The 24,063-nt window shown below is 43.3% G+C and overlaps 1 protein-coding gene across 1 annotated transcript in view; it reads left to right on the top strand.

Moving 5' to 3' along the window:
- Acot12 (acyl-CoA thioesterase 12) overlaps positions 1-24,063 on the top strand; it is a 36,726-nt gene that overhangs the window by 5,524 nt on the left and 7,139 nt on the right. Inside the window, 11 exon segments of the mRNA XM_038321592.2 lie at positions 2,519-2,588; positions 5,332-5,392; positions 7,563-7,664; positions 10,670-10,805; positions 18,289-18,445; positions 18,996-19,115; positions 19,852-20,002; positions 20,511-20,566; positions 20,830-20,896; positions 21,707-21,757; positions 21,759-21,791. Coding sequence (XP_038177520.1) covers positions 2,519-2,588; positions 5,332-5,392; positions 7,563-7,664; positions 10,670-10,805; positions 18,289-18,445; positions 18,996-19,115; positions 19,852-20,002; positions 20,511-20,566; positions 20,830-20,896; positions 21,707-21,757; positions 21,759-21,791 — 1,004 coding nt within the window.

Here is a 24,063-nt window from a genome sequence, read left to right as displayed (position 1 = left end):
GGCTCAAGAGCCCTCGATGTGGACATCTTCACTTATTCCATCATCGCTCTGCTAATCTGTTTCCAACTTTCCCTAGGTAATCAGTAATATCGCTGAGTTTTTTCTACTGTGTGAAAGTAGGCAGGGCAATCAAAATGTACGGACAAGGACAATCGGTCCTTTTGAATTCACGCCATCTTATTGGCACACTTGAAAAAATGAAGGAAAGACAACAAATAGTCATGTCCAAAAGCAAGGGACCTTATGCTGACTACTCATATCTTTATCTTCTTTTTCATCGGTTCCTTCAGGTTTATAGTAGAAAGTGTGGCTACTGGGGTCCACACGCAGTGAGGCACTCTCTGATAGCTTTCTTGGCTTCATCTACCCAACTCTCTTCTAGACTTCCTATTTTATGTAGTCAAAAACCACTAGAACAATCATTTGAATCTTTCTAGGGTTGAATGTCCTCGTTTAAGGTGGAACCAATAATTGTACTAGCCTTCTGTGACTGACATGCATGGCTTGGTGCATGGCCAATGAGAAATGCTTAGTAAGTGCTGGTACCCGCTGCTGACTCTCCCTGGTCCCTCCTACGGTCTAGCCCTCAGCTCTGTAAGCATAGTAGCCCCTTGGAAAATGTAATGCAGCCCTATGTTCCTATTGGTGACCTCATTAACATTATTATTCAATCACTTAAATCTGGCAAGCTGCATTGGCGTACACAATCATACTCTGTTAATAAGAACACTTTAAGTTAACAACCTGTCCCTCAGTGGACTGGGTGTTTACTAGGTACTCTTTTGCCAATGTTTTATTGTTTGTTTTTAAGAACATTCAGTACTTCTCTGGAAAAATAGTAGCTCTAAGGATTTGACTCAGAAATGATCTATAATGACCCCTAGCCAGACTGGGAAAAAGATGACACTGACCTGGCTCCACACCTGGAAATCAGCCTCCTGTTTGCTCTACTGGCTTAAGGGGAGCCCATCCTGAAGAGGCCGAGAGTTTGACACTTCATATCCTGTCTTATTTATTGCTGGCTTGTTTTGTAACTAACAAAGCCTCTTCTCTGCCAGTTGCTCTCACACAGAGTTCTAGTTAATTTCTCACCTCTTTTTACCTGAGATGATCAATTGGTACTTATATTGTAATCCATTACATCAATGTACAAGAATTTGGTTTAATTCACGGTCACTTCTTTTTTTTTTCTTTTTCTTTCTTCTTTTTTTCTTTTTTTCACTTTTTTTAAAATTTTTTCCATGGTCACGTCTATAATGTGTATCAGGTGTGATGCCTTTGAGTTTAAGGATGAAGCTAAAAGTTCTTTAATCAAAACCAGTGAGCCAAGCAAGGTGATGCTCACCAGAAAACATAGCACTCGGAGCTGCCCCATGCATGGTGTGCATGTGAGTGTGTGTGTGTGTGTGTGTGTGTGTGTGTGTGTGTGTGTGTGTGTGTCGGAGGTCAGTTTGGGCTGCAAAGTGAGTTCCTGGCCATCCTAGCCTGTATAGAAAGACTTTCTCTCAAAAGAAAAACAAAAAAAGGTCAATGAAAATCTGTTTGGATTTTGACTGACTTCCTCTACTGGCAGAAACACACCTCAAAATCTTTTCCAGATAGCATCCGGGCGGTGGTGGAGCACGCCTTTAGTCCCAGCACTTGGAAGGCAGAGGCAAGTGGATCACTGTGAGTCCAGGGCCAGCCTGGCCTATAAGAGCTAGTTCCAGGAAAGCTAGAACTGGACTGTTACACAGAGAAACCCCATCTCAAAAAACCAAAACAAACAAACAAAAAACAAAACAAGAACCAAAAAAAAAAAAAAAGAATAAAGTCTTTTCCAAATAGCATGAATTCTGGTGTTTTTATGTCAAGCAAGACCAATAGTCAAAGCAATTGTGGGCAGATACAGACCATGGAAAAATCTAGCGCCTCCTCACCAACTCTCTCCTTCTACAACACTGTTATGATGACGAGTCAGTTTGGTAATTAATGATGAGCACAGCCCGCCTGCCCCCTGTGTGTCCCTAATTCCCAGAGACAGCCCCCTCTGGTGTGGGAGCTGATCTCAAGGGCTCCCAGACTGCTCCCTGCTCTCAGTCATTAGTGATTTAAGTATATGCAGCTACAAGCTAGGCGAGACAGTGGATGTAGCTCCGATGTTCATTTATAAAACAAAAGAAGGACAATAGTTTGATAGTAATCTAACAACATTTAGAGTCATCAAAAACTTGCTAAAATTGTTACTTACAGTTTCCAGTTTTCTGAGTATTGGTTTTAAAGTTCAAGCTGGAAATTCCTAAGTTAAAATTCAGGAGGGAGAACAGTTCCATCACCCAGTGTAAACAATGCACAGAGCAAATGCCTTCTTGTAAGTACAGGCCATACTGTGCATCTGGGGAAGTCGGGCACTGTGGTGCTGTAATGAGTGAGGGGATGTGTTACTAAAGCAGATCAACTTCAATTTCTTCCTTCTTCCCTTTGCTAAAGCATTCAGTCATGGCTACTAACATGGCATACCTTTACCTGTTTTTTGAAGCTGAAAAACATGCCGGGATGTCCTGCGTCACGGCCTCAATGGATGACATTCTGTTTGAGGACACGGCCAGGTAAGGGCACTGCTCTCATCACTCCCTGCAGGTTTCTGGCTCATTTGCAGTACCTGTTTATTGCACCTTAGTTATCTGGAGTCAATGATCTTGTTCCTTAGAAAACCAGAAGCACTTGGCTCTATCCTGGTGTCCCTGGTCATCCTTGTCCTCAGCGCACATTCGGTATTAGCTGTGTTGTTACTCTTAGCATTAGAGGCTGTGTAATGTCACACGTTCAAGCTTTCTATCACTCTGTCTTTAATGGCTCCTTTTCCTACGTGACACATGATAAGAAGTATCTGTGTTGGTGTGGTGCTAACACTAACTCGTGTGTAAATACAGTACATTTTAAGGAGCATTTCATATGTGAGAGTGCTTGTATGTTCTAGCAGCCTTTATGGGAGAGAACATCAAACTAGACAATAAAATTAGCAAGAATGGTGTGGTATCCCAAGAACTCACCACTAGCCTGTGTGAATGATCAGCCCTCATATATTCATATCCCTTGATGGTCTTTCCCATATGTGAATTATTCTGAAGCAAATTCCAGTCATAGTTTGTAAGTAATTCGGCAGATGCTCATCACGTAGCCACAACCCCCGCATCTGAAGTTACTCAGAGAACTCTCCTCCAGATGGGCTAACCTACCATGTGAACAGGGTCCAGGCCAACTGCGTTATGTGTTCTAAGACTGCATTTTTTTGTAGGTATCTGATTTGTCATTTAAAACACAATCAGAAGGCTCAAATGTGGAAAGAAACATTTCACTCTGAGAAACTCTTGTTTCTCTCTTGCTGCTCCCCAGACTTCCTCTAGTCTCTTAAGTGTCTACCCTTTTATCCGATAATTACCCCTTTACATTAAATATAAATGAGAAATTATTCACATTCCTTAAAAATGAATTCCAGTATGTCACTTTCTCCACCTTTCCCTTGTGAGTCCACCCAGGAAACCGTTCTAGTGCAACACACACGGCTGTTCACTGCGTTAGTAGAAACTCTTATGCTCACGTCTGGATCCCTAACTCAATGGGTACTCAGCAGTAAACACTGAATTGTTTTTGCTATTATAGGTAATACCTAAATATATGGATTTACATGGCGTGGATTTATATTTTTTGCTAGTGTATTTTGGGATAAGATCCCTAAAAACATAACAGCTTCATCCAAAGGCAAATGCATAGGCCATTTTATCCAATATTACCTAAGTCCTCTCTCTGAAGATTCTTGTATGACTTTCATCACTTTCTAAATCGGTTAGATTAATCTAATTTAATTTTAAAAGGATACTAAAATACTGATTTGTTCAGAATGTGAATTCCTTCCTCTACTACTACTTTTCCTGCCTGGTTTGCTACAGATTACAAGAGACACAGTGTACAGGGCCTCAGTAAGTACACAAAGGCATTGTGTAGATACGGCCACTCTTCCAGGAAAAGCAGCTGACTTACCTCATGGACTGAATGAGCCTCTGCACTGTGATTAAAGTAGAACTGATTGCTACCCTTCTGAGGAGCCCAAGACAACCATGTTTCCATGGCTTTGAACTCAGATAAGACCAGGGTCTGAACTCTGGCCCAGCTAGTTGCTAACTACATCACTGTTTAAGCCCAATTCCTGTTGAGAGTGAAATTGGAATCACCATGTTGATCTCACAGGGTGATTGCTTGGTGAGTGGCATGCTGTTTCCTCTGACTCAGAGCATTTGGCGTGCTGCCTTGGTTTGTGCACAGCACTCATAAGGAATTCATTTTGTCACTGCTGTGGCCACGTTGAGGAACAGTATTTCATTTCATAACAAAGGTTTCTGTTGTTGGTGAATTTTCAGTCATCCCTTTCTATGCTGTTAGACCTGTGTCCCCAAGAAAATCTTGCTTTATTGAGCTCAACAGCCCTGGTTCATCGACTATACCTTAGTTCAATGTCACCAGTGAGAAGTATGAATTAGAAAGACCAGTGATTCTTCCAAAACAAGTTGAATAAGTAAATAAACTAGAATTGAAAGAAAGATTTTAGAAGGAGAAACCTTAAATATTTTCATTGCCCAAGAAAGTCAGGCAGAACAGAGAGGTGGAAGGTTGAGAGGGGAAAGGCCTAACAACACAGCCTGGAAGGAGACAAGGTCGTGGGGTGGGGTAGAGCACACAAATACAACTTAGAGTGAGCCGTGACAAAGTGGTTCAAATGGAGTCAGGTGGGATGAGGAATCAAAGGAGCCTACGTTGGGCAGCTCTTAATTTCCCCTAAGATGAAGGGATCAGTGACCCAAAGACTTGACCTTAAAGTTTTCAGAGTTCCAATAGCAGGGGTGGGTAGATGGAATGAGGAACGGCTCTGAGGGCTCATGTCTACCTGGCAAGCTGACTTTTTCCTTTATGTTTGCTGGTCTGTTTGTTTATTAGTTAATGTTGTAAAGTAAGCATCAGTTCTACCTGTGTGCTTATCTGAATTTATATAAGGAATAGTGGCTATACACAAAAAAGTGTCTATTGCAAATAGGGTCACCTTGTACACTGTCCTTGCCAAAGCTCTTTTCTGATTGAGTAGAGAGAAGTCTCAGCATTATAAGCATGATTTAAATGGTTAACATCTACCCTGAAAGCCTGTCTTTGTTATTAGCTTTAACCCAAGTTTTCCGTGAATGAGTATTATCAGCAGGTAAAGGTGGAATTGCTTTATGCCGCATGCGTCTACTAAAATCTCTAAGTCTAAAATGAACTGTACTAGGATTGCTGAGACCTTTCTTTCTTTTACAACAACAGAATTGGACAAATTATTACCATCCGAGCAAAAGTGACCAGAGCATTCAACACAAGCATGGAGGTGAGCGGCACCCTTTCCTTGGGGACACCTGCTAGAGGGCATGTCTTCACTGCTTTCAGAACACAAAGGGGGATGCCTAGAAAGGATCCTGAATTTCAGAAAGCCTTAAATCTGTGTCAGACACACAGTAGGTAAATGCTAAGTAGCTGATATTCCCCACTCGGTACTGCCACTCACATTCACTGTGACACAAGATGCCACAGAAGGATACACACAAAGTGAACATGCAAGAGGGAAGGGTATCTTTGTGTGTAAGTTTTGCAAAATATGGATTCTAGTTCTTACTTCTTACAATACTGTTACCCAAACTGTGTGTCTACATCTCCTTACATGCATGTCTCCTGTAATGCCAGCTAGTCAATAAAGCTACCAGAGGCAATTGCTCTTGAAGGGAGAAGTCTTCTGTGGACTCTGTGGATGACTCAGGCTTGGGGAGGTCTACCTAGAGAGAACTCAGAAGATTCCTAGCAGTGCGGGAGGTCCGGAGGTGTTCACTTGACAGCTCCCTAGTGTGAGGCGGTTTCCTCCGAAGTTATTCTGGTCTGGTTCCGTGAGATCCATGGCATGTATGCACAGTTTGGTATCAACCCTACGCCTAGACCTATGGAGACCACATGCACATTCCCAGAATTCTCTCTTTATGTATGTATCTCTTTTTTGGTACCCTGCCCAACAAATCCCAGATCCTTGATCTGTTTGATTTCTGCTTCTTCAGCTCAGATGAGGTGGGTTTCCCTTCCCTACTGTCACCTTCAGGATGAGAGGAAATGTTATGTTCCTTTCATTTGCTTTCCTGTACTGGGGCATCATCGCCCCTTGTCACCTGTTTCCCATTATGTAGAAATAGTTGCTTCCTATACCTTATCTAGTTTTATTTTTCATTACATAGAGTGTAATTCCAGTCTTACCTACTCTTCCCTAACCTAATGAACTCCCCATGCCATGGCCCTGAGACACTGGCCCATTACACACCTCAATCAACTGTCCTGGTAGCTGATAGTGTCTGAACTTTAACACTCCAGAATTATAGCTAGACTTTTTTTATTTGATGTTTTATTTTTCTTCTTCCTTGTGTATTTCTCTAATGTGAACATCCACATGGGCTTTTTATAGAGGTGAAAAATAATTGGTTCATGTTTGATTCATTACCAAACAGTCAACTTGAGATTTACCATGCAAATACAAATTTCTGTTTCAAATTAAGAGACTGAAAGTGAGTCATGGATTTATTGATTATTTTTGTACTTGGTGTTCCTGGTGAGGATGAAGAAGTACATGCACTTTATCATTTATTACTCCATGCTGAACTGAGATGCCCCAGGTTGCCCATTATCTTCAGAAGACAGTGTTACTTACCTGGGCAAAATATGAGGAGAGTGTTTTTAGTCCAAATCTAAAGACTTTTTTCTGTGGAGTGCAAGACTGCAAAGCCAGCTTCAGGCACTTCACGCGGAGGGAGAGCCACCCACTGCAGACTCCTTACAGAATACCTCAGTCACTCGCTGACTGCCCCAGAAAAACCAAACCAAGGAAACCAAGCCTCAGCTAACATAGCGGTTCTGCCCCCATTATCATGGGGTATAAAATGTAATGACTAATGGTTAAAAATAGTTACAGTTCCTCTCTCTGGCAGGCTGTCTTGTTCTTGAGAGAGTATTCACTTATAATATAATTTTAAAATGCTTATTATAGCAAGACAAACTAGAATTAGAATATAGAACTTCAAATGCAACATGATAAATTTATAATGTATATAAACATTAATGTGTACCTCATATATACATTTATAAAACATACGTGCAATATTACATAAAAGGGTGTACGTATTATGTAATATTATATTGTATATAGCATGTGTAACTAGAAGAAAATTAATCTAAAAGTTAATAAGGATTTCCCCTGGGTGATGAGTCTGTTATAACTTACCCTAGATAGCTAGAGCCCACATATTCTTCATGGCAATTGTGTGTGTCCCCACATACAGAAGAGTTCCATTTGTCATAGTTTAGAGATCATCATTGAAATGATAGTGTCACTTAAGGATAAATTAAAATGCTGATGTCATTTGAAAACCGGAAGGCAGGTTTGGAGAAGTGTGTAGCTGTATCTTGCATGCTGCAGCTGAATCAGTTATCTGGATGACTGATGCTTTGTTTTTTCTGTCCTTCAGATCAGTATCAAGGTCATAGTACAGGACAAGTTCATTGGTGCCGAGAAGCTCCTCTGTGTGGCTTTCTCTACATTTGTTGTTAAACCAGTTGGAAAAGAAAAGGTAAACTTTCCCTGTGAACAGATGTCCTTCTTGTAAGCCAGCACACAGGAATAACTGTGCCAGAATTGGTTTCTTCTTACTATAAGACTCACTTCTTCTGCCAGGCAGTGGTGGTGCATGCCAATAATCCCAGCACTCGGGAGGCAGGGGCAGGCAGATCTCTGTGAGTTCGAGGCCAGCCTCGTCTACATGAACTAGTTCCAGGCTCCAACCAAAGCTATACAGAGAACCCTGTCTCAATAAACCAGAGAGAGGGGGGATATAATGGTGACATCATAGAATGGAATAGGAAGATCTTTTGAGAGGAATGCCTGAAAGAAAATGCACCAAATTTATGAAAGAGGAAAACGGTTTTTTAAATTATCTGGAAGTCATATCTACTTCTTAAAAATATTGTTTATTGGGTTAGTTTTTTGTTTTTTGGTTATGGAGTTCAAAATTAAGTTAAACATTTTTTTTTAACCAGGAAAAATTTGGCAAGTAGTTGAAAGTCATGGTCCAATCATTTTTCAGACCTTCAGGAAAGCATCAAACCTGCTGAATTAGTAGAGTTTAAAAATAAACTTCAGGACATCTGGGCCAAAAACATCTTTGAAAGAAGTACTGTGTCTTTGTACGTCGCTCAGCTCCCACCCAACCAGAGCCCAGATCTACCTCGACGTGAGATGCCAAAATTTCCTCCTTGTTGCTTCTGTTTAGAGCTAGGATACCGAGGGGAAATCAACGCATGTGAAAATGCAATAATTCAAATTAGAATCTAAGTATTTTGTTGCAAAATGGTCAAAGGATAGGCAAAAATGGCTTCTCCTAATCACTTGCCAATGACAAGGTCTACTGCTCATTCCTCCTCCTTGCCTGAGATTTTCCCCACATGCCTCCAGTGCCAACATAGCTTGGACAAAGCCATGCTTCCCAGGCAGCCGGCAAAGGTGGCCACTGAACCATACTTTGTAGCTGCTCCAAACCTAGCCCAGTAGCACAGCTGGGCTAGATCATCACCATGCTTGGCTGGCAGGTAATCCCACAGACTTTTGGCACCTGGAGTACTTTCTGTAACACAGACCTCATATTAAATGTGCAGCAGACAAATTACCATTGCCGAAGGGTGCTGCTTTCTCATCGGAAGTGCACAGCTGCTAATTATATTATCTAGAAAATAAAGACGTAGCTTCCTTGGGTATGTTTGACCTAGCAAGTCATTGACAAAGCATTAGAGAATCCTTGCATTCATGAAAATCTAAGCAGCAAGAGATCCTGCCAACCTTTGGTTTCTTCTCGATTCTCTCGAAAGATTTAGACTTTTCCCAATGAGAATGTTATGGGGGTGGGTACAGAGTTCCCATGCTTGACAGCAAATGACCAGAGGATATATCAGCATCCTTTGCTTCATGTGGAAGCATCCATACACAGAAGCCATCTTTTCCCCCTCTGGCCTCATACTTCTCATTCTGGGTTCAGGAACAAGTGGAGTAGGCACATGTTTGCATACCTCAGTCTCATCTCTACTGAGATGAGAACTGGCTTCCAAGAGCCATTCTGAGAAGCCAGCTACCTTATGGTGCTCCAACAACCAGCTTCTTCAGTCAACACAAACTGTAAAGCACCTTTCCATGATCAGCTGGTACCTTCCAGTTGGTACCTTCTTATTTGGTACCCCCTCATGTGGAGAGGCATGAAAGGCTATGGCTTGGTTTGAACCACAAAAAATACCAGGATCTCTGTCCAAAGTGAGTTCATCCCAGGATAAAACTATCAATGATTAACAAGGTTTGGTTCAACCGTTGCACAGGCCAAGTATTAGAAAGACCCGCAAGACTAGACTGTGTGGAAGGAAGGAAGCATAGGAAGGATGGAGCAGGGACCTTCAGAGAGCTTCATCTTCCAGGCAGCACTTGCTCTCAAGTTTATTTTCAAACACACAAATGTACTTTGTGAAACAGGAATCATCGTGATGGATTCAAGGGTCTTCTTTTCAGAGGAGCCGAGGTACAAATGTCCTTAGGTTACCTAAGGTTAGATTCTGCTGATCATGCAACCAAAACGTGACATTGCAAAGAGTCGCTGTCAATCTACACATTCCTGTTAAATGAGACAGGCAACTCTGGGCATCTTGGACTTTAAACAGCAAATGACGAGTCACTAGATTTTTTTCACCCTTATCTGGGTAAAGGGTCAGGTTCAGACTGAAGGGATCCTGGAGCTGCCAAGACATTTCACACACAGAACCAGCACACGGGCATTTGTGGGGGAGCTGAAGCCTGGCCGCTGCATCCCAGGTTTCTGGAGTGCAGCTGAAGATTACACTGACATACTGATCCTTTCTGTTCTACTAGGCACTGTTTTGACCATGTGATGAAATTTCCAAATTAAGAATATCTCTTGGTACAAGATAGTTCTATCTAGAATGCCTTTATTACCTCCCCTTAATGTCTCAATTTTGTAAAAAGATAGGAAAAAATATCAATAAAAATCCAGGGGAATTATAGTACCACAACTTAACTTGTTGATTTCATATTTATAGAATGTATTTTTATTGAAAATAGATTCGTCTCTCATACAATCCATTCTGACCATGGTTTGCCTTCCCTCCACTCCTCTGAGCTCCCCACACCTGCTGTATACTCCCTATCCACTTCCCCTTCATTTCCTCCTCAGAAAACAGCAGGCCTCCAAGAGACAACAGCCAAACAGGACAAAACACGGTAAATACAACAAGGTTAAAGCTCTCCTGGATTCTATCATTCCATGGAAAACTTATAAAATGAGGAAAGTAAACAAAGGTGTCTTTCCAATGAGAAACTAACAAAGCCTGGTTTGATCTTTTAATTGAAGAAATTTGAGAAAGACTTCTCATCAGAATGTTTCACAGAAACAGCCGTAAATGCTCTCCTTACTTGAGTTAAAAGCATACGGTTTGTCTTCCGCTGTTGCAAAACTCGCACTGGGTACCTGCACTTTAAGGAGGCAGCGAATGATAGCTCCAAAGATAAACTTTCTTCCTCCAGGTCCATTTAAAACCTGTCCCGCTTCAAACGGAGCAAGAGCAAGTAGAATACACTCTGGCTTCGGAGAGAAGGAAAGTCCGACTGCAGCACGAGAGCACCTTCAACAGCATCATGAAGGAGAGCAGCTGGTTGGATGGTGAGTCAGCCCAAGCAGGAACTTTCTATGGCCATGATGCACAGTGCAGCTTGGATGATGCGACATCCGTTTTCTGACAGACCTAGGCAGTAGAGGAAAAGGACTGGGCATTCAGACTACGCGTGGGGATCTAGGCCTCTGGGCTGGAATTCCTCTGGAGGAGGAAGTGGGAGACAGGAGATGAAGTCTTGGTGATTGTTAGCGAGCAAGCCCTTAGTAGCATGGGTGAAGTAGGGGTGGCAGCCAGGGAGCATTGATAGGAAACTTCACGGGTCACTAAGCTCTTTCTCATCCAGGGCTTCATGTGAACCATGTATCTTCTCAACACAGAAGGAAACTCCAAGCAGGAAGATGCCTGCCCGAGAACTCCTGTGATGAGAACAGAAGGGAAAGAGTTAATTATTATATTCCCTAGTGATCTCCACTCTGATGCCATTTGACCGCAGCAGTTTCCCTGAGCTCTTTGCTGTCGTAGTTCCCTCCCAACTCTTCGGTCTTTCTCTTTATTTGACTCCATCTCCGAATTCCCAAGAGAGAACATAGTGTGGAAGAGGAGATGAAGCGAGCCAGCCCGGGGGGCTGGAAAAGCTGACAGAAGTTCCAGCTCCCTGACCTGAAAGGAGGGAGAGGAAAAGGAGAAAGGGCAGAAGAGGAGGACAGGAATAGTTGAGAAGAGGATGAGACGGACCAGAACAAGGAGGGCAGGCAAAGGCCAGAGTTGAGAAGAGGAGGTAGAGTGTCAGACGCATGGAAGCCTCATGCTGAACAGGGGTGCATCATTAGGGTTGCAGGACAACCCTACAGAAGCCCACTGGGTAGGAGAGATTTTCCAAGACTTCCGCCTTGAGAAGAAGTTCAAGGTTCTAGTTCAGTCTTCAGGGACCTCAAGGTCAGTGGCATTGTTTTCCAGGAGAGAAAAACTTGGTCATGATTCAAGGCTGATTGGGATGGTTGATGTGGACATTATTGAAGTAGTAGTCGGCTTTAAGAAGAAAGGGCATGCATGCTGATGTTGCACTTTCCAGTTCCTGAATGTCGGTAGGGCAATAATATCACTTCTGGAAGCAGAAACTTCATCTTTAAATTTACCAGGCTTAGAAGAATCTCCTTCTTTGAAAAGATGGTCTTGGTTCCAAGATGCATTTTTTTTTCCTAAGGACTGAAGTAGTTGAACCCTGAGAATATTCTTAGGGCACATTAGAAAAACCATTACTAAAAACAAAAGGAAACAGGCAATCAACCCAAGTCCGCCTTGTCTTCTTGCCACCAAAACTCCAGGAAGGATGTGAGATGACAAAGACCCTCACATCCACTTCAGTCTTAACTCAGGGAAATGCCAGTGGTTAATATGGCTCTTAATGAGTCTGTGCAGTCCCCCTGCCTTCAATGGCCTTCCTATCCACATAATCCTTCGAAAAAGGCCTCTGTCCTTACTGCAGTTCCATCACCTGGGTTTCTAAAGGGAGTGTGCACAAGGTTCTTTGGTAATTTCAGAAGGGAAGCTTGATGTCTGTGCGCATTTACTCCAGACCTTGCAAGAATTTGCTTTTCCCTCTTCAGTCATCGCTTTGACACCATGGCTCACGCATCATTTTCCAGTGTTTTAACTTGAGAACTCTAGAGCAAGAGGTCTAGTGAGGAAAAAGGCATCTCTGGGTTGAGTGAGGGGCTGGACAGATGGTCTGGTACTTACTGGAGGAACTGAATGTGTGATTGTGGATGAGATCATGTACTGTCTTGTAAGTGTCTGGCTCCTTCATTCTCAGTATCAAGAAAGAAAGAACACATCAACTGCTTAGTCCCATCTAGTACCGATGTATTACACGCCTACCATGTGCAAGGAACATGCTTGACATAAGAGGCAAAAAGATGAATAATACAAGGTCTTTGCATTTGATAGCTCAACCCTAGTGTTGTGTGCATGAATAGTTCCGGACTAATGTAGGCAGTAATAAAGAAGTGCAGACACCAGAGTCTGTGGGCCTTGGGGAGGACTCTTAGGGGTCCAGTAAGACCGACTGAAGGAGGAGAAGAGGAGTTAAACAAAATTTTGTTGCTGTTTAACTTTCCTTGGAGGCTGATTAGAGCAGATCCATATGTTTGCTTCAATTTGGAACTGCAGATTTTGAAAAAGTTTTTCTCACTATTTGATTTAATCTATCCTAACACGGATTGTCCCATATTCTTTTCAATAAAGTAACTTTTCATCTCTCTCTATCATATCAATCTGATCTTCATTTGGGAAATATTATGAACTTCCATGTCACCAATGATACCATGGAACTTAGAGGCAGTTTTCTTAAAGAAAGAACCACTGGACGGTGATAGCACATGTGGTCTGTCCACTCCCTGTCCCTTAGGTCTCAGAGAGGCTGGTTTTGATTAGAAAACAAATGTAAAAGAAGGTAGACAGGCCGTCAGCAATGGACGGAGGCAGTGGTCCTCAACCTGTGGGCCACAACCCCCCATAGTCAAATGACCTTTTCACAGGGGCTGCACATCAAAATATTTATATTATGATTCATAACAGTATCCAAATTACCAGCTATGAAGTAGCGACAAAAGTAATTTTATGGGTGGGGGTTGTCATCAAAACCTGAGGAACTGTATTAAAGAGTCGCTCATTAGGAAGATTGAGAACCATTGAACTAAAGGATCTATATCGTCAGACTGATTAAGCGGCCTTCATTCACTCTTTGAGATGCTACATGATAGAAATGAGTATTGGTAGAATATGGAGAAAGTTGATTCCAGACTCTATGTTTTCACAAGAAAAGCAGAAAATAGGAGATTAAGTTTGTAAAGGATAATAGATGGAACGTGTTATTGTACCACTGGATCACTATGGAAAGGGGATTAGAGTTTGGGCTATTTTAATTGTAATTTGTCAGGAGAAAATGAGATCTTCCGAGCATTGTCCTGGTTGAACCTTTCCGGATGGGCAGAATGGAAGCAAGAGCTGGAATAAAGCAACCTGAATTCAGGTCAAAGTTCCTGATCAAACAGAGAGGACAAATCTGAAATCGAGCAAGCGAAATGGTGGAATAATAGCTTCAGAGTGCCCAACAGACAACTGTAGAACTTGATCACTTGGCTCGCAGAATGAGGTCTGTTTACACTTAGCTCTAGTGAGGGCTGCGATCCGGAAATGTTCTCTGGACCTGAGGAAGCTCTGAAGTTATGTACAAGGAGACACACTTCTACACAAAAGGTACTTATCCTTAGTCCACGTTGGCATGCATGCCATGGCTAATGCCTGTATGAGTTTAAACTGACCAAGGAGTGATTTCCCAGTAGTCTTTGTGTGCTGCCAATGTCTTCATAGACGTGAGTGACTTTTTGTTTGTTTGTTTGTTTCCCCTCAGAAAAGAAAAAACTATCTAATTATGGGTGTTTTTTTTTAAAAACAACATTTCTCAGAGTCTAAGATCTTCTATTAACTTTTTTATTTTGTAATTGTTTCATAATCATTTAAAAATAGATAGTACATGTGCAGGATAAGGAATTTACAAAGTGAGAAAGAATACAGTTAAAAAACATAAATCTTTCTCCCATCTGTGCTACATGTTCATCCACACGATCTGGTAGAAGAATTAAACGCCTAGAATGTTATTTTATAATATAGTTTATAGATAGTTTCTAATACCAAGTTAATATTTTCTTCTGAACAAAAATATGTCATTTGGGCAAGCAATAGTAAACTGAAAATATCTCAATCAGCACTAACTCATGATGTTTTTAGAATCTCATCTAATAAAATCAATTTGCAATCAGAGAGCAGAGTACGGTGGCGTGCACCTGAATCCCAGATGCTCTCGAGGCTGATGCAACGCGACTGCTTGAACTCGGGAGTTCTGAGCCAGCCTACACAGCATAACAAGATCCCATTCCAGAAAAACAGTTAGAAAATTAAAACTAAATAGAAGTTAGAAAGGGTTAAGATTTTACATGTCTTTAAAAAATCATCCAGAAAACAAAACCAGTTTTGTTTACAGCAATGTGATAGACTTGATGTCTGGGGAAAACCTACAGTTTGTTTGCAAATCTGTCTCAGCAGTCAGAAAGGAAGAGAAAGCAGCGATATTGACGATGACTTGGGAACGCCAAAGAAGCAGAGAGAGGCTGTGCTCAACCTGCAGGCACTGGTTCTGGGGCCTGCAGGTACCCAAAGCCACAGGGGGAAGAGTCAGGCTCTTGTCTTAGGTAGAAGGGTGAACCAGGAAATCATGGGGAGCTGCGGTTCCCCAGGGACTCTCCATGAATCCACTAGAAAGTCTCCCCTTCTTTCTGGAGTGGTGTGCCTTTCTCTCTTGGCATTAGCTTTGGTTGGCATAGGGGAATCATTGCCTTTGGGAATCCAGTTCTAAGTTTGTTTTCATGCAGACTTGGTGCCCGATATCCACAAGTAGCCTGTGTGGAAGCAGATCATGTGACTTCTAGTGCGCTGTGAACTGTATTCTAGGCCCCCTGTTTTCAGCTACAACATATAAATATCCACTGTGGAGAAGTACCTAGCCCAGCTTCAGGGATTTCCACAATTTTCAGGCAAGACATAAAGTAGACTAAGACTATGTAAGGAGTTTAAGAACAGCCAAGGCTACAGAGCTGAGACTCCGTCTCAAAATAAAGAAACTCCACCCCCCCCCCCACATATATATGTATGATATATAAATGCTATGTGTGAGTGTGTGTCTTTGTGTGTGTGTGTGTATATGTTATGTGTGAGTGTGTGTATATGTGTGTGAGGTGAGAATCTAACACTCATTTAACTGAAGTTGCAGAGATAGGGTCGAAGCAAATGGTAGAGACACACATTTAATTAAGAGAAGACAAGAATATTTAACATACATATGAAGAAATGTTGACCTCATTAGTACTCAGTGAAATGCAAATTATAACCAACACGAGATACCATTTCACACTCACTAGGTTGGAAAGCTTACATGTTGCTAATACTGTTTAATCAAAAGAGGGAGGAATGAGACATAGCCTGAACGGCAGATAATTTGTTGTACGAGGCAGTACAATCCAACTGTCTTAGTTAGGGCTTTTATTGCTGTGAAGAGACACCATGACCATGGCAACTCCTATAAAGAAAACATTTAATTGGGTTGGCTCACTTACAGTTTCAGAGGTTCAGACCGTTATCATCATGATGGGGAACATGGCGGCGTGCAGGCAGATGTGGTGCTGGAGGAATGGCTGAGAGTCCTACATCTTGCAGGCAACAACAGGAAGTCGACTCAGACACTGGGCAGTATCTTGAGCTTAGGAAACCTCAAAGCCTGCCCCTACAGTGACACACTTCCTCCAATAAGGTCATACCCACTCCAACAAAGCCACACCTCCTAGTAGTGCCACTCCCTATGAGATTATGGGGGCCAATTACACCCAAACTACCACACCAACCACAGCATTTCCTTAAAGAATTCTACTGAGAGGAGGGACCATAACATGGAATGAATCAGCAAAGTCAAGTTCCTTTATTCATTCCACAAATCTTTATTAGTGCTGGCATTGCAGAGATGAGCCTGACTAATTGTTACACACACACACACACACACACACAAAATGTCTTATTTGTGTGTGTACATATGTGTATGGAGCTATGCACATAAATGTGTGCACACGCATGTGGAGGCAGGTGAATAGCAGTGTTTCCTCAATCTTTCTCTTCCTCAGTTTTATTGAGACAGGGTCTCTTCCTGAGGCTGAAGCTCGCCAGTTCCAGATTCAGCTAGACTAGCTGGATGGCAAGCCTCAGGAGCCCCCCTGACTCCATCTCATCAATCCTGGGGTTATAGGGTCACACCACAGCACCTGGCTTGAAAATGTGAGTTCTAGGGGATCCAACTCAGGTCCTCCATTTTGTGCAGCCTGCGCTGTGCTGAAAGAGCCGTCTCCTAGCCCTAATTACCAGGAGCTTTTGTAGAAGGAAGACATTGTTGTGTGGGAGATCACATGGATGATCCAAGACAGAACAGGAATTAAGTGAGAGTGGCTTGGTAGGAGGTGGGGTGCAGTGCAGCAGACAGAATGGATGAGTGAAGAGGCCCTGGGTTTGAAGACAGTTTCTCCACAGTAGCTGATAAAAGATCAGTGTGCATCACAGCGATGGGAGGGGACCTGGCTGGGGAGTTTGATAGTCACACAGGCTAGACCAGAGCAGAGAGGGCCCGGAGGTCCCAGGAGGGATCTGAGAGTTCGCCTAGAACAGTGGGAGCTCTTTCCACATTCTCAGCAAAGGGCTGAAATGATCAACAGAAAGGAAGAGAAGATGGAAGAAATAGATTATCATCTAGTTATGATGGTCTTCATTGGAAAGTGGTGTCAAAGGCGCTCTGGTCAACTAGAAGAAACGGCTCCTGGAACAGCCTGTTTCCTCTGAGTGACAGTTGGGTTTATACGAACGCACTGCCTGCTGAGCTCTGCTACCCCAGCTCAGACCCTGGGATGTAGGTCCCTGCTCCCCCCAGCAGCACGTGAATTACCGGATTAGCCTGCAGCAAGGCTGAATGTGTATTTCTGCTTTGCACCCAGAGCAAATGCTTTCTCCATTGGTGAGAAGTGGAGAGTGTTTTTACCTGCCTGTAAATGAAACAACCGAGTCCTAAGAAGCAGAGAACACAGAGAAGTGGGGGGTGATGTGTGGGTCTTTCTCCTGTGATGGTGCATAGGAGATTGTAAGTCACAGAAGACATGGGGCGGGGCAGTGATACAAGTGTCTTTTCTCCCGTGGCCGTGCATAGGGGACCACATTCCCATGCTGCAGGTTATGGGACTTCACGTAATATCAGTGGCCCCTCCGACTCCATGTTCTCTTACTCTAGTGGTTTAGTGAGTGTTAATTGACACAGGATAGGTGCTCTATATTTAAAGCAGGTAACTTGAGTTTGCGCATAGCTATGCAGCAGCAAAACTACCCTTACCATCAAAAGACTGGCATATCATCATCAAAATGTCTACCTTTCTGTACCCTTATCCACCTCAGAAAGTTCCAATTTAAATGGAACCATTATTTTAATCAAAATTCTGGTATATTTGCTTGACAAGTGGGGAACCTCTCCCCACCTCCGGTGTGTGTGTGTGTGTGTGTGTGTGTGTGTGTGTGTTTGTGATATTTTTGAGACTGGGTTTCTCTGTGTAGTTATGTCTAACCTAGAATTTTCTTTGTAGACCAGGCTGACCTCGAACTCACAGAGATCTGCGTCCCAGACACTGGGATTGACACCAAGCCCAACCAGGCTGCATGTTTCTTTAAGGGCCCTCCTGTCTGTCATCAACCCAGAACAGCAGGAGCAGCTGCCTTTCAGAGGAAGGCCATAGAAGGCCACTCTTCAGAGCCCACTCACATCCTGATGCGAGGTTTTACGGACGATGTTATTTTTCTGAAAAGGCGTTGTGCTTGCTTCAGGGCAGGGAAAGTCCAAGGAAGGCTGGACTTTTCATGGCTGATCCCACTGTCTCTGCTGTCACCTCACAGGTCCCGTTTGTAATGATAAAGAAGGAACAGCCACCACCATGGGCACCTCCGTTCAGAGCATCGAGCTTGTCCTCCCACCCCATGCAAACCATCATGGAAACACGTTTGGTGGACAGATTATGGCATGGATGGAGACAGTTGCAACCATTTCTGCAAGGTTCTCAGGGCTGGCTGGGGATAAGGGCACAGGAAATGTGGCGTGAAGTGGTTTTCCTTTTTATAAGTTATGGGAAACCGTGAAATGTGTCTTTTGTAGCCTTTCTTGCTCTGTTCACCAGTCCAGGCAATTTTTTCTATGAAGGGAAAATTTGGCTTTTAATCTCTGGATAAACTCAGTGACTGGGGAACCGGAGAAACAGTGTGGTCAGGATTGGCCGGAAGTTGTCAGCCCATTGTGTCCTACCCCAGTACACAATCACAGTGCCCTGGGACCTTCCTCAGGAGCTGTCAGGATGAACATGACACTCAGATGACAACTTTTGTAGAGACAAGACCAATGCCAAAAACCACCATCCTCCTGAAATACCCACTTTGTTCCCCCAAATGTCAAAGGCTGTGTTCTGATCTCTCTACACAGAGTCCGCTTGAGTAGTCTACTTAGGAAACAGGTCGCTTGCTTGTCTAGTGAAGCTATCCAATGACTCGATTGTTTGAGACTGCCGTGGAGGGTGTTCATCTCCTGTTTTCTCTCCCCTTTGTCTGCTCAGCCGTCTGTGTTATGGGCATCCCTTTTTGAAGTCTGTGGATATGTTTAAATTCCGGGGAATATCCACGGTTGGGGACCGCCTTGTCTTCAATGCCATAGTTAACAACACGTTTCAGAACAGGTAAAGTGTGATCCTTGTGCCAATTCAGAGCCAGGTGCAAACGATGCTCTCCTTTCAACTGGGAGATGAGGGTCGGAGCTCCCCCACAATACCATCCAATTATTTTTAGACTCACTCAATATGGACACATCCTTAAGTCTTCTGTTCTGCCTACTGTCTCTTCACACTCAGGAAACTATGATGGGTTGTTCTGTCCCTTGGGGTGCTGGGAAATATAGCTGACCCGATATTGTTCCGATAGGTACCTGCCATCCTAACACAGCTGTTAGCTTTTCCTTTCGGCATCCATCATGGGTTTGTTGTTCATGGCAGTGAGTCCAGACTGTACCCCAGTGAGTTTTGGTATTCTCGGTTGCAAAGCGAAAGGGCTCCATGTAGGTTTTTCTTCTTTTTTAGATGTAAAACAGAAAAGAGGGTATCTCTGTTTTCTGCCTGACTTTAGCCTTTCATGCTTTTAAACTGTAGAAGTGTTGTTTTTAAGGAAGAAAATGTGTTTTGAGCACAATTTAATTCACTGTCCCCATTAGCTAAATATGTCAATGGGTGTGTGTCCCTGTGGGAAGGGAAAATGGAAGCTCACTTAGGTACTCCTACCCTCCCAATGGCTTTGGGCAGCTCTACAGATTTGCTAACATCACAGGAGAAAGACTGGGCCCTTGTCCTCTTTTTGCTTGGTGGGAGGGGAGGCTGACCATGCCACTGTCCTCCTTGCCCACCGCCCTGCATCCCCTTGCAGCGTGGAGGTTGGCGTGCGTGTTGAGGCCTTTGACTGTCAGGAGTGGGCTGAGGGCCGAGGCCGCCACATCAACAGCGCTTTCCTCATTTACAATGCTGTTGGTGATCAGGAGGAAATCATCACCTTCCCCAGAATCCAACCCATATCAAAGGTCAGTTGTCACCATGCGAGCTTCAGTGACCTGTGAGCACAGAGCTCCGTGAATCTGCAAGAGGTTTGCTTTCTTCTCTGCCTAACTAAGTCCAGTGGGCTCTTTCCTCTTCTTTTCCCCACCCATCGCTCTGGCAGTCAGATGCTGCTGTGTAGCAGATGGCTCTCTACGTCCTCTTTCTGAATCTGCTCTCCTGTCTAGCGTGTCCTGTTCTTGATGCTGAACCACGTTAATGGACAACCTGTCATTCTGAACCGGGAATCAACTTAGTGCTAATGCTCACCTCTTCTAAAAACTCCAGAGTGAAATCTGTATGAGCTTAGTAGCAGACATTTAAAACGCTCCACCTTGAAAAAGAAACGAAAACAGCTGTCCAAGTCGCTGAGAGGCTCAGACCCCATGAGGAAGCATCACAGAGACACAGAGTCCCAGTCAGCCTAGGGGAAGGATACCCAGGGATTGCAGTGCCAATGTATTAGAAACTGACTGGTTGTGCTCTTTCTTAAAGGATGATCTGCGGCGTTATCAGGGAGCTATCGCAAGAAGGAGAATTCGCCTGGGCAGGTAAAGAAGCGTGAGGACTTCATGGGCTTCTCTCCCTCTGATGAGCCACTGCCTGGGCCCTGTTTCCACATAATGGCAAAGAAAGGGGCCTAATGGTTTCTTAAAAGTTAAAAATGACTCAATCTGGAAACGGTTTTTCCTGATTCTCCCACAAAAGAGCTTGTTATTAAACAGCTGACTTCAAATCAAGAAATTATCATGCGCCCTGTATTAAAGCAGAGAAAAGAAAATTGTTACTTAACCCCTTAATTTTTTTTTTTCAGGAAATATGTTATTTCCCACAAAAAAGAAGCTCCACCCAGCACACAATGGGATGATAAAGCAAAAAAGGTAACAGTTTGACACTTTGGAATGCTTCACATAAACATCACACCATCCCAGAAGCAGAAACCTCCTTCTCCAACAGGTCCAGGTTGTATCCACACGGGTGCAGCGAGAGGGTGAACTGTGTTACCCCCGTTTCTAATGACGTAAAGCAAGTCATCAACCCCTGGTTGTCCTACTGTCAGGCATGACTCTGTGGACAGTTGGGTGTGGGTGTTCCAAGCTGGTGTCTTGCCCTGGTTTGCAATGATGACATGCTTATGAACTTAACCTTTATAGAGCAAGAAGGATTGCTCGTGGCTGGGAGATGGTTAAGCACCCTGGAGGCTCTCACTCAGAGGTCCTGGGTTTAATTCCCACAGCCACACAGAGGGTCGCAACCATTTGTAAATCCAGGTCCAGGAGAGTTGATGCCCTCTTCCGGCCTCCACAGGCACTGAGACACATGAGACATACATGCAGGCACAATATCCATATAAATAAATAGAAATAAACATTTTTTTAAAAGAAGATTTTGTTGTTTAAACATTTTGACAATAAAATCGAACGTGGGATCCAAGTTTACTTAGCACACACATTGTTAAAAGTCTTACTAAAAGGTGTCTGCCTGGGCTCAGGAAACCAACTAGAAGCATACACAATTGATGAGCATATACTTATCTTGTCTGGACATTGAGAAAGAAGTTAGATATTAGCAATAGACAGCTTAGTTATGGTCAACTTTGGCTCAAACTATACCTCCTCCAACATTGAAACAGAAAATGACTGGCTCCAAGTCTATATTTTGACACACAGTTTAAAATTTGTGCATTTTAGGACCTGCTAAGCAATGCCAATGTGGAGGCTATCAAAAATCTGGCATCCAGAGAGCGGTTGGGAGGTCACCAGCACCCTGGAGAAGGTAAGTACCATTGTTGATGCAGCTCCTACCATAACAAACTAAAGCTAGTGTGGTGGTCCTGATGCCAAAGCCTAGGTGCTGCTCTACTCAGGGGCAATAGTTTCTAAAAGCTGGGCTTCCTTCTAGCGCTGGGCCTTCCTGCTTGGACTGACGTCTGTCCCCACACTCCCTCTGTCTCGCTTGCCTCCTGGCCATCTCCTGATGGTCTTGATGAACCAGGACAAACATTTCTCTGTAAGTTCTCTCTTGACTTAATGCTCTTCTCTCTCCACTAGCTCCTTTGGTGTCGCTAAAACTAATTTGTCTTTGAATCTTTTCTGTCTTGTGATGCTTCCTTCCGCAGTTGCCGTAAGTTGCTATTTAAATCTTACCTTGGAATTTAAGTTTTCGATTATCCTTTTATTCCACACAGATAAATAAACCCTTTAAGAAGGAAGCCTTGTCTCGATTTCTTTGTATCTCTCTTAGCTTACAATTTTGGCACATTATCAAATTGAAAGTAAGTGTCCATATCAGTTGGGCCTTAATTTATGGATATTGGAAGACTCTTGGAAGTCAATGAGACAGTGCATGAACCCGATAAAGAGGCAGTCGAGCGTCCTAACTGTCCTGGAACAGTCCACGCTTGTACCTATAGTCCTCGCCTAACTTCAGTCATGCCTCGGGATGAGAATCAAACAATCCTCTCCCCTCGGAATCTAAGTAAATTTGAAGGTTACTTCCTTAGTTGTGTGCAGTCTCACTGTGACTTCCTTTGGGTCTTCTTTGTTGTTTGTTTCAGTTATTTCTTTGTCCACACTGTTGAATCCTTCCAGGGTCTTCCTTGTGCCCTTAGATCCGGCTAGGTGCCATGCCTACTGAGCTCGCGGTGATGCAGGAGCAGGTTTTAATAACTAAGCATGGGTTTCTCACTATTGCTCATAAAAGATGCCTCAATACCTTCTTTTCTTTTCTTGATATGAAATCTGTCTCTCAGTTTTTTACTAGCTTCTGAGCGTTGCCAACAGGCTTACCGACCCCCACCCCAGACGTCTTACTCTGTAGCTGGCCTTGAATCCAGGGTCTTCCTACATTTTCCTCCCCAAGAACTTGGATCACCAGTGTGCACCATAGCCATTTTTATTCTTATTTTCAATATAATTGGATTTAAAGTCTTATATTTATAATGAAATTGGACAGTACTTAAGGTTTTAATTACTATTTGATTTTCTATATATAAACTGAGAAATAACCAAAGTAATCCAAGAAGCCAGCGACAAATCTAGAAACAGCAAACATGCACATAAAACTGCTCAAGAATAATATCAGGAATTTCACAAACAGGTAAGACGTCGTAGTGTTTAACCCACAGGACCCAGGTCTAAGTGAGGCAAGTTAAGGTACAGACAGACACAACAGCAACAACAACAAAAGAGCCCCCCCAAAAGTGTGGTTCTCATCTCTTGCAGGTAGCCTCATGAGTGAAGACAAAGAGAGCCTTCTAGGCAGTGCCTACCTCTAGTTGAGTCCTCCAGGGGAGAAATTGCTATGAGGGCCTGGCCTGGTAGGCATGGATACTTAAGGAGTGACTGAAGTTTGAGAAGCACCAAAAATACGGTGAAAACAAAAAGGGCATAGTTTGCCTAAAAATCTTCTCTAAGGAAAAGTCCTTGTCTAGGAAGCTGACCAGAGGGAATCCAGTCTCAAAAGATCTGAGAGAGACAATTAGACCCAGAGTGCCCTGCCCATCCCCGGTCCTTGCCATCTAGAGGTGCCTCCACCAACTAGGCCTGTATAGAAGAGTTTCTGCTGGGCGGAGGTGGCACACACCTTCAGTCCCAGCACTTGGGAGGCAGAGGCAGGCAGATCTCTGTGAGTTCATGGTCAACCTAGTCTACAAAGTGAGATTCAGGAAGTCAGGGCTGTTACACAGTGAAACCCTATCTCAAAAAAGCAGTTTCCTCTTCCTGTCTATAATGTAACCTCAAGAACATATTTATCTATTGGTACAAAACGTCTAAAATGCTTATCATAGTACTGATGACATCCAACCAGTTCCAAGCAGAGCACAGTATCACGAAAACAGTTTCACTGATGGAATCTAAGCACACTTGCTCGGTAGTCTGGAGCTACTCATGTTAGCTTCATTTCAGAGAATAAACTGTCCAGTCCACCCCCCCCCCCCAAACGCTGGAGTTGGTTATGAATCATGTCTACTTCCATCCCTATCATCAAAGGGAAGTCATTTTCTTGGATAACTGTTCTTGGAAAATCTCTCCTTGAAAACCAAAGC

This window comes from Arvicola amphibius, chromosome 3 (assembly GCF_903992535.2).
Source record: "Arvicola amphibius chromosome 3, mArvAmp1.2, whole genome shotgun sequence".
Lineage (NCBI taxonomy): Eukaryota > Metazoa > Chordata > Mammalia > Rodentia > Cricetidae > Arvicola > Arvicola amphibius.
Note: the sequence above shows the minus strand (reverse complement) of the source record. Positions and strands in the feature narration are given on the sequence as shown.